The sequence below is a fragment of the Crocodylus porosus genome, unplaced genomic scaffold (assembly GCF_001723895.1).
Source record: "Crocodylus porosus isolate Cpor-Errol unplaced genomic scaffold, CroPor_comp1, whole genome shotgun sequence".
Classification (NCBI taxonomy): domain Eukaryota; kingdom Metazoa; phylum Chordata; order Crocodylia; family Crocodylidae; genus Crocodylus; species Crocodylus porosus.
The window spans coordinates 59996637-60008011 of NW_017728947.1; the positions used below are offsets into that span (position 1 = coordinate 59996637).

General features: G+C 36.9%; 1 protein-coding gene across 1 annotated transcript in view; it reads right to left on the reverse strand.

The window, feature by feature from the left end:
* Positions 1-2091: 2091 nt before the first annotated feature.
* ARHGAP11A (Rho GTPase activating protein 11A) overlaps positions 2092-11375 on the reverse strand; it is a 17992-nt gene continuing 8708 nt past the window's right edge. The window contains exons 8-11 of the mRNA XM_019551050.1: positions 6840-7024; positions 5890-5998; positions 5417-5567; positions 2092-5012 (exon numbers count right to left, since the gene is read on the reverse strand). Coding sequence (XP_019406595.1) covers positions 3475-5012; positions 5417-5567; positions 5890-5998; positions 6840-7024 — 1983 coding nt within the window. The 3' untranslated portion in view covers positions 2092-3474. The remainder of the gene's footprint in view (positions 5013-5416; positions 5568-5889; positions 5999-6839; positions 7025-11375) is intronic.

The following is an 11375-nucleotide window of genomic DNA, read 5'->3' on the forward strand; positions in this document are numbered from 1 at the left end:
CCCCCCATAAATACCATATGAACACACACACACACCGTGCACCTCTGGTGGAAGCCTTGCTTACTGATATGCATACCCCCCCATACACACACACCCACATCCCCACAAACCCCCCATACCCACACAGAATATAAAAAAGTAAAATTTCATTTTGAGTTATTATGCAATCACTTCTATACACAAACAAAACAGGACAATTTGTCTTTTTACAATTAAATTAAAAATATATTATGGATGCTTGATTTTTAGTATACAATTTGTTGTTGTTTTTTCCCAGTTCTATGATGGCAATCCTTCTTCTCAAAAGCACTTCTAGAGGCAAGGGAAGGGACTTCCAGTAGCAAAGGTCAGAGATTTGGGGCAGGACTTCTGGTCCCAAGATGGCTACTAAGGGGTGGGGCTACCCTTGCGACCCTCGACAGCTCACCAGAGCTCGTTAAGCAGCCCTCCAGCTGAAATAGTTGCCCATCCCTGTCTAAGCTATATAGATGTTATATACGTCATTTGGACTAATGACCTGAAATCTGATTGATTTCCATCACAGGTTTAATAATCATAACCCTTCCATCAGACTCTCTCTGGCATGCTCCAGCACCAACATTTTCTTTTTAGACACTATGATCAATATCCAGAATGGTGAAATATAAAACACCATATACAAGAAACTCACAGACCAACACACATTTTACACAGAGCCAGCAACTGCCTTAAAACACACCAAGAAAGTTGTAATATACAGCCAAGTCCTCCAATAACACCAAATTTGAACTGTGGAAAACATCTGGGATTGTCACCTCACAACTCTCAAAAGAGTTTTTCATCCAATAAGGGCAATCCTTCAGAGAAAGATCACACTTTTGAAAGAGACACCCAGATACTACACAAAGAATTGCTGCAATACAAAAAAAATATTCCCACGAATCACACACTATTAGGTATGACATACCATCCTTCCCTGGAACCTATACAGAAAATCCTCAAACAACTGCAACCCATAGAAGACCCAGTTCTTAAAGAGATCTTCCCAGAACCACCCATCCTAGCCTTTAAACAGGCACCAAACCTCAGCAACCTCATCACCAAAAAGCAAAACTTTCTATGGCCCAAAGCACACTGAATGGATCCAAACCATGCCAGGACAAATGTAAAGCCTGCCAACACTTATCCACTGCTCCCACAACCACATCCCACAGCAGACCCATCACCATTCCTGGATCTTATACCTGCACCCCCAGAAATGTAATACACCTCATCAAGGGCACTGAATGCCCTGATGGAAGCTATGTAGGAAAAACCAGACAATTGAGTATCAGAATGAACACACTGAAAAATCTATGAATGATAAAAAATACCCAATTACCTCTTGGTGCACATTTCTCACAAGACAACCACTCACCAATCTCTCAGTTCTAATCCTCAAAGGGAATTTACAAAATACCTTTCGTAGACATGCCTACAAACTTCGCTTCATGAAACTACTGGATACAAAAAAAATCATGAACTAAATATAGATATTGGATTTATGGTACACTACTACCTGCCTGCCAACCAATAACCCCAGGTAAACCTCTACATTTTACCAATGGTCAACATCCTACTCTCTTGTCCATTCTCCACCCCATCACAACCCACCTACCTGTCTCACATGCATGAACTCCTATCCCCCTCTGATCTTCCCTGCCATGCATTGGCATTTTCACAGATGTGTATTCTACATATTGGCTTAAGCTTCTATCCAACCCTAGAGTGTACAAATACCAGCACTCTACTTTATGAGCTTATTACATGTATGGTCTATGAGCTGTCTTGACATGGTATTAGTTTCTGAATAGAATCAATATTGAATTTTGACCTCCAAAGGCTCCTTGTGTCTGCAACTTACATGGCTTGTAGATGTTTTTGCCCATTACTTCATACTAGAATTGTTAGTAGGAGCGTGTGTGTGGTATAGCAAAGTGTCTCTAGATGCGTGCACATGCATACCCCACATGCACCAAGAGTAAGGGGGCCCATTAAGTCTGAAAGACATTCCTTTCCTTGCCCAACCCAGCACAAGTCTGTTGAACATTAACATATCATTATGAACCTCTCTGATCTTGCTTTTGGGAAGTATGAAGAATTAGAAGAATGAGATTTTTATTTTCTGGTAGTTTCAGAGGGTTGGTGAAAGTGGTGGAGTTGGCAATCTCTTATGAACAGCAAAAATCCAAATTCCAGCTGTCATTGATCATTTATCTACAAAAATTAGAGATTAGTGCTGCAAGGTATAAAAGCACTGTAGAGAGAACATTTACAAAACCCAAATAGGATGAGCAAACTTATACTAAAAGCAAGTACCTATGCAAGGATTTCAGCTCTTAAATCCTGCCAACAAGCAAGCTGTATACATAGAAAGTAACTGTCATAGTTCAAGATTTTTAGTTTTAAATAATTTTACAATGGATCACATGTAAACAGTTTAAATTCTAAGACAGATGTAAACATTTGTTTGTGCAAATGAAGTTTTAAACACAGTATGGCTTTTTACATTTGTCTCACTATTTCAGTGACATTGTCTTAAATCTACTTTTGTATCATATGATCAGCTATATTTCTTTGCTCTAGATAAATAAGTTAAGACCAGCATATTATCTATCTATTAACATAAAACCTTACAGAAACTAAAGGTAACAGGCACAAAAAATACATCCGTGTTTTCAGGGATACAATATTAAGCGCATATTCTGCTTATTAATTTCCTATATACTCAACTACTTCTCTCATTTGCACATGCACAGATAGATGCAACTGGTGTGTACACAGAAACTTGACTGTGAGGACAGAGGTGTATCCATCTATTGAAAAATGCCACACAGTAAAATCAGAGCAGTAGTGAAGTCTAGGTCAATGCCAAAGCTAGAATACTGCCATTTTGTCACTGTAGTGTTTAAAAAACACATACACACAAACACACACACACACAAAGAATTAAATGTAGCAATAATAAATGAGTTTCACACATCCTGATAGATAGCAGTGAGCCATTTTCTTGTGTGTGCATTGATTTTGGTTTTTAAAAACTTCTGGCAATAGTTTCTTAAAATAAAATACTACACTTGTCTGGATACTGCAAGAATTGGTTTGCCTACTTCTAAAAGGATGCATCCCACACGGTCTGAGATGGCCTTCCATGAACAATTACAACTTGAAATGTTTAGAAATTAAGCTAGACTTTTGGTTTTTCAGAATCCAGTCAATTGAGAATAGCAGACAACTAGAAGTCATAAAGTTACAGTAAATGGAAAATACCCAAATTGTATTGATATACAATTAATGACATCTGTACAAATCTAAACATATACCAAATTTAACACAATTAAAATTAAAAATCCCATTATACAAAAAAATTCAGAGTTAGAGTTCATCTAGACTTAGTCTTCCCAAAGAATATTAAAGACATTCTAGTTAACCAATTCAACTGCCAATTTTTAATACCTATAAGTCTACAGGTTTAGTAGATGGAAGAAGTTTAGCTTTTGATATTGGATTCTTTGGAGATCCCCTGTACCGAGCCTTTCCAGTAGCACTTTTTGTAAGGATATTTTTATCTGGTATAGCACCAATAATGTTTGTATTTGTACTCAGTTTGACAGCAGCTTTTGACACTTCCTGATTAGTTACGTCTTCTAAAACAGTCACTTTCTGTTTGCAGCTTCTAACAGTTCTTACAGAAACACCGTCTTTCTCTACTGGATTTAATGGTTTGGAATGAGATTTGGGAATTAAATCCATCTCTTTATATGACATGAAGACTTGATGTACAGTTTCACAACTGGATGATGTTGTGGAATTCTTAGAGGACTCTTCTAGACAGGAGGACAGTGCAGAATCATAGCTCACTGATTTAGCAAGTGGAGAATAAGCATCAGTAGGTTTTGCCAATTTACAATTTACAGACTGTCTGCTGGCCTCCAATAGGGAGTTCATTCTTCTTACAGACTGGCGGACAGGAGTACGTTGAAACTTGAGGGGTGGCTTAGCTTTGCTTGCAGAACATGGATCATTTAAACAAAGCTTATTGAACCATTGTATGTGGTCAGAAACCCTCCCCAGATCAGAAGCAGGTAAAGTTTTTGGTGTAGTTTTATCATAACTTCTAGTCTGTTCACTGTGTTTTCCAGTTTTATTTCTGGACCCAAGTAACTGTGAAGCAGGAATTTGTACTCCAGCAATAGATTTCACAGATTCTCTCTCCGAATTACAATATTTAAGCTCATAGCCTTCAAATATTTGTGACTGTTCCAATTCTACTCCTCCCTCTTTTCTTCCAAGTGAACGTAATTTATCTTTGGAGAGGCTTCCCTGAAAATTCAGCTTGCCCTCACTAGTCATTACCTGAGACATAGTAAGTTCTGGCACATTTTCTGTGTCCAATTTCTCAGTCTGAATCTCAATCTCAACAGGATTTTGGAAACAGTTCTCTACAACTTTGATTTCATCCTTCCTCAATTGATGACAGCCAGTGGTAGAAGACTCATCAAGCTTATCCTTCGATTCTTCAACTGCCAGATTTTTTGAAACTTCGGCTAACTGTTCTTTCACTGGACTGAACCCTATGAGATGAGGAGTTTCATTTAACCTTTCTTCTGTTAGTTCCAATAGTGAAGACTTTGTATCTGCTATCAGATTGTGAAGATTACTTCCAGAGTCAGAAAATGCTTTTTTAATCTTCAGTAATGTTTCTGCAGTCAAGTTCTCATCTTCACAAAGGGAAAATTCTCTTAGACTGACATCTTGCTTATTTACAATACTAGATTTCAAATCATCTGGAATGACAGGTGGCTTTCCAATTACAAGAACAGGTTCTGAAGAACAGGTCTCTGCTTCAGGATATCCCATCAGATTTGTCTCACTGTTGCTGGTCCCTTGAGAATCTGCATTATTGGGTCCATTCCATGACATTCGATAACTTACTTTATCATGACACTTTGGTGTTAGTAAGTTTTCCTCAGATTTGCTGATATTTTTTGAACCTTAAGAGAAGTTTGATAATAAAATTATTTTTAAAAATGTGTTTAACATTAGTCTATTCATAGAACATTTACAAAAGCATAAACAAGAATCTTGCCAATAAATCCAGTTATAATAAATGAATTTGAAGTTGCATCATTCTCCATTTAAGTACTTTGTTTAATTTACATATCCAGAGATGAAAGTCTTTCACATAAAGACTTTAGAATACTAGTGTAGTAAGAATTATCAGTAAAGCAAGGTACTATAAAAATGCAGTTACTTTAATTTGTAATTACAACCAACTTCTCCCCATTACCCAATTTTTCATTTATTTTCTGTCTGGCTATTTCCCCTCTGGAACCTTTAAGATCACTTAATTCTGTTTTTAAATGGCCATCAGCAAGCTCTCTCTAAAAACTTTTACCTTTCTTCGTAAATTTTTCACTAACACCTGGGGTAAAGAGCAATTCTGACTTCGAATCTTCAACTCTGTTTTCCATATCTTGTTGATTTGCAAGTCGCCAGCCAATGTTTTCAGACCTGTGTACAGCTGGACATCCACTTGCAACATTCACCTTGAAAGCGAAAAAAACAAAACAAACACAAAAAGTTTTAAAGAGTAAACATAACATTATTCAAAACTTAAATTTGTTTTCTAGAGATCCAAATTAAATGCAAGTTCATAGTTTAAAGAATGTTTTTCCATTGATAGCAACTGTGAAAACTTGCATTTAAGCATTTATTAATGTAAAATTTTAGAACAGAGAAACTTCCCTCTCTTCCTTAAACAATGTAGACCTCTTTACACTATATAGGCTACAAGAACAGTACTCTCTCTTCCTTGACAACACTCCCGAGAACATGCTGACAAGAATAGGATAGGAAAAGTTAACATACTACATCTTTGTTGCTTTTTCCCAGACTGAACTTCAAACGTAACGATCTGCGAACCATTTCTTTTCGGCTAATCTTTGGAGAGAAGCAGCCAGTTTTTCCTGATTCGGCCCTGAAAAAAGGTGAACATTTTAAGGGAAAAAAAGCAATGGAAAGAAGAAAAAAAAAAGGAAAAAAAATCCCCAAATACTGCTCTCTTTATAATTTGTATCCTTTTATACTTTCTATTTTAGATTATTTCTTGAGACCAATGAAACAAAAACTGAAGAAGAAAAAAAATGCAACACTGATAAAGTTGATTCCTTTATTAGGAACAATTCAATATGCTTTAAAGTAACTGATTTAATGCTCAGTGCTACAAAGTTGGGGGGTGTTTTGTTTTGATCTGAGTTAGTGAAATTATTTTTAAAAAGTGGGGGAAAGACACTGAAAGGGGAGTCAGGAATTATCAAGAGAAATAAGGAATTCTAGGAAAAAAAATACAATAGGATGAACCCTTGGAAGTCAGGTTTTTACACTTCATGGCTTTGCTTCGGGCATCCACGTCTGTTCCACCCATACATTCCACAACTCCTGGAGACAGAGCACTATGAAGTAAAAAGCTAAAAGCAAATCTGGCAGAACCAAAATGTTTAACCTTATGTCTTGTCCAATAGACACCGTGAAAGAAAAACATTCCAGAAACAAAATGGCTACCATAATAACCCAAGATCAGTATGAAGGATCTCTCTCAACCTTTTTAATCTCAAGGCTTTATTTACCCTCAGGAGTTTCAGAAAGGAACCTATACATAATGGCAGCTTGTTTACTTGATTGCTAGAAACTAGACCAATCACTCCTTTTTATACAAGGAGATACACTCTATACACATTGTAAAAGAATAGCAAAGGGTAGCCTTTTGGTTCTGCTTCTCAATACAGCACATACTGCACCTACGAATTAAGGCAATTTACCTGCATATTTTTTTGCATGCATTTCTTTTGCTTCTCCTGTTTCCTGTGCTAGACAGATGCTTTTCACTGCTGACTGATGGAGACAGCGAAGTGTGAAATGACCGAGACACACAAGGACTTGCTTCATATTGAACTACAAGAACAAAGTTATGTACATGATAAACAGGTAATTTTATATCTTCATGCTAAAATAAAAACGTGCTAAAAAGCTGTTGGAGGCAAAGTTTGTTTTTTTTGGAAAGGCACTCATTTGTTCAGTACAACTTGCTTGAACATGCAGTGTTTGAAAAGTCAGGTGACTCTGCTGTTTAAAGCATTTCAGGCAAGGAAAAATGTTGGAAGGAAATCACACAAGTTAAAAGGGATCTGTTTTGATACTAGCAAGTAGAAGCACCAGAACATTACTGGTTTCACATCTTAAATCAGTTTCTAGCTTAATACACTTCGTTTATTCTTGTTTACATTTTACTCTTGAATTTTTTCAATAAAAATATTAAAATGGGAGCATGTCAGTGGGAAGATTATATGTAGCAGAAAGCATCTGTGATCTTTTTGCAACACTTAGCCAGAATAGACCTTAACAGCAAAGAATATGCTGTTTTTTTATTCATCCACCTACACAGAAAATTGAGATGCATTTGCTTCTAAAATGATTAGCGCTTGTTTAGACTTGTTTATTCTTCATAGCAAACATGAAGTTGAACATTTTGATTAGTTATGCTAACATAATGGGCAGTAGATGTTTTACAGATATTCAGGGTGCCTTCCTGCTCCAAGAAGCTCACAGTAGAAAGACATGGAGAGCTTAGAAAGTGGAAAAATACAGTGCATCAGGGTAGATTAAAAAAAAACAAAAAAACCCCCAAACCAACAATTTTCTTTAAATAAGAAAAAAGATTTTTTTTTAAATTTAAAATCCATTTTTTAATTTAAATTAAAAAAAACCTATATAAAAAGTTAGTATATAATTAGAAGTTATAATCCCTATTCCATGATGCCATCTTTGAGCTTTAACATATCTTAAATTAAAACTATTTGAGACAATACATTTAGAAAAGTTCTATAAATAGGTCACAACAAGTCATGGACTATATTAGGGGTCCAATCTTATGGGGTTATGGAAGCACAGAACTGGAAGGGACCTGTAATATCAAGTCTGGTCCCCTGCTGTCAGCAGGAAGTTACTGGGCTCAGACAAGCTCGACAAGGTGTCTGTCCTGCCTCATCATCTCGAATACCTCCAAAGAGGGTCCTGCACTACCTCTGCTGGGTGTTCCAGATTCTGGTAACCTTTATAGAGAAAAAAAAAAGTTCTCTTATATCTAGCCTGGATTTACCCTCTATTAGCTTATGCCCATTGGTCCTTGTCCTCCCTTGAAGTATCTTCCTGAAGAGTTGCTCCCCTAGATCTTGATGCTCACCCCTGACATAGCCAGCTATCAAATCACCCCTCAGCCTTCTCTTACCCAGACTGAACAGGCCAGTTCCCAGAGTCTCTCCCCATAGGGTCTATCCTCCATGCTCTTGACCATATAAGTGGCCCTTTTTCGTACCCTCCCAAGCTTATCCATAAACTTCTTGAAGTGCAGTGCCCAGAACCAGACACAGTACTCCAGCTGAGGCCTCATTCAACACCAAATAGAGGGAGGAGCACCTCCCTGGATCTAATCAGCAACACATCAGCTGATGCATGCCAGTGCTCTATTTGCCTTTCCAGAAGCCCCATCGCACTTTTGGCTCATATTCACTTTCCAGTTGATCGTGACCCCCAGATCTCATTCAGATACTGGAACAACAGACATCGTATAGTTACGGTAAGGGTTCTTCCTACCCAGATGAAGGACTTTACACTTCTTCCTGTTAAACCTCACCTGATTCTGTTCCACCCATGAATCCAGTCTGCCAAGGTCATCCTGGATTTTTACCCTATCCTCTGATGTACCTGCATTTCCCCACAGCTTGGTATCATCCATGACCTTAATCACTGAGCTTTCCATCCCCTCACCCAAGTCATTAAATTTTGAGAAGAATATTCCACAAGTCTTGAGGGATAAGTTTGAGTATAGCCTCTCCATTGATTTGAAATCAAGTGAGGGAATGGTATGGTAGAAGGGAAAACCTGTCATGGCAGCAGGCTTGCCAGGCCATAAAAGAGAAAAGAAATCAAAGATGAGAAGAAATCTAGGAGAAAGGGAGAAGAAATAATATATGTCTGCAGCACTCATTTGATGTCCTTCTAATACAGTGTGGCAAAAATCCCCCATATATTCATGGTTAATCTAGCAAATTGGAGATAGTTTACAAGCGTCTGCTTCAATTAGCTTTGGTAAATAAAGTCACCACATCATAATTAATTTTCTGGCTACATCAGAAAACTGAATCTGAAAAAATATCAAAATCACCGCTTTAAAATGTATAGTGTGTATCTTCTAAAAATGAAACTTACATCCATTTCCAAGTTGTGAGTAACATGTATTAAGGTTATATCAAATGGAAGTGCACTTCTTGTAGAAAAACATGATTAAAATTGAAGCTTCCTGCCCAGTGACTTAATTGTAATTTGAATTTATTTCATTTAAATCAAATACATCCTGGAATTAAATTCACTGCACTCAGTACTACTTTAGAAGTGAAACTGTAAAAGGAAGGTTTGCCTATTTCAGCTATTATTTGTATATCCCAACTGCATTAACAATATGATAGTTCAATAAAGTAACAACTATATTTTTACCTCAAACATTTTAATGAGAATTCAAGTAGCCTAAAAGTCCACCCATAAGACAGGGAAGATGGGCAGTCCTTGAAGTATGGAAGAGGGAAGATTTGATTTAAATCACTGGTCAAGCCTGGATTTTAAATCTTTTTTTTTCCTTAAACACGAAGTTTATTTTTGTTGTTTGATATTCTCAAATGGAGCCTCTTTTATGGCCTGGCAAGCCTGGTGCCGTGATAAGTTTTCCCTTCTACCAAACTATTCTCTCTCTGGATCTCAAATCAATGGAGAGCTACGCTCAGAAACTTATCCCTCAAGACTTGTGGAATATTCTGCTCAAAATATTTCTGTTTTGTTTCTACTGCCCTTGCCTTCTTGCATTTATCTCCAGATTCCTGGTCCTTGGCCAAATCCACTCTACCCCTTACAATACTCTATTCATTTAACTTCTTGAAACTTTGCATTTTTAGAAAGAGATAAGAGATTGACTCTACACGAACTTGCAGAGACAACAGGGCTAATGGGTAGGTAATCAGGTCCATTATCTCTCACCGCCATATACTGCTGTTAACAAAGATGTTATTTCTGGAGAAAAATACACAGTTTGAGCACTGAAACTAAGCATCAGAGATCCTTAATGGGATCTTCTAGACTGAGCACTGTGTCCCATTGGGTAGAGTGGTTTTCTGCAATCTTTCCTAATCTATAAAAGAACTTCTGAGAACCCCATAAGATTGGGCCCCTAATGGGTCACAACAGGCCATGGACTATATTTATAAACCTTTTCTAAAAAGGTTACGTGAATATATTGTCTTAAATAGTATATTGTTAGAAATTATAATCCCTAGTCCATGATGATATCGTTGAGCTTTAACATATCCTAAATTAAAACTAGTTTTATATATAGGGTTTATTTTTTTAAAAAGCATCTTAACAAAAATTAAAAAATACAATTAAAAAAAATCTGATTTAAAAAATGGATTTTTATTAAAAAAAACTGATTTTTATCTACCTTAAGTAATACTAAATAAGCAGTACTATAGTGACTGCACCAACTTCTTTTCATCAGGAAGATCCATACTCAACATACAGGATTCTGACTATCCATCTTGAACATCATCATCACTGTCTACAGTTTCAAAGTTATCTACTAATGATACCAGTGTTGTAGTCAAATGTGTTTTGCATAGTACATCACCTATAGCAAAAATCTCCATCATCCAGAAACAACCATTGTTAAATCTGCAATAAGAACCAGCAATTTCAGCAAGAGGTAGTCAATGAAAAAAAAGTGCGCTATTTGTTTATACGATAAACTTTTCTTTCCGTATGGTTGAGAACACACACTTTATTGACATGATTCAGTCATTATGACCTGGATACAGTCCACCCAACAGAGCAGGCAAACTCCTGGATAAAGTGCATGAGAAAGAAACTGAACTGTGTGCAAGAACCTGAGTCCTGATGGGTGGAGCAATGTCCACAATGATCCAGTAATAAGTGTTTGTGTGACAGAAGAAGGGACTGTCAGAATAAAAATGGAAATTTAGCCAAATGATCAATTACCACAAAGTGATTGGGGGTGGGAGAGGGTAGTGAGGGAATAAGGCAGTTTACAGGGAATTGGAACAATGGCAAAAATTAAAAAAAAACAAAAAAACAACAGTAGTGAATTAAATTAGAGACCTTACCATATTCAGCATGTAACATGGGAAAGAAGGATTTAGTTATGACCTAGGTATATGGTACAGAAAAAAAGGACGGAACAGGAAAGGAAGACTTCAGGATTGCAAATCTGAGTAAAGGAAAGAATAGTTGGGGGG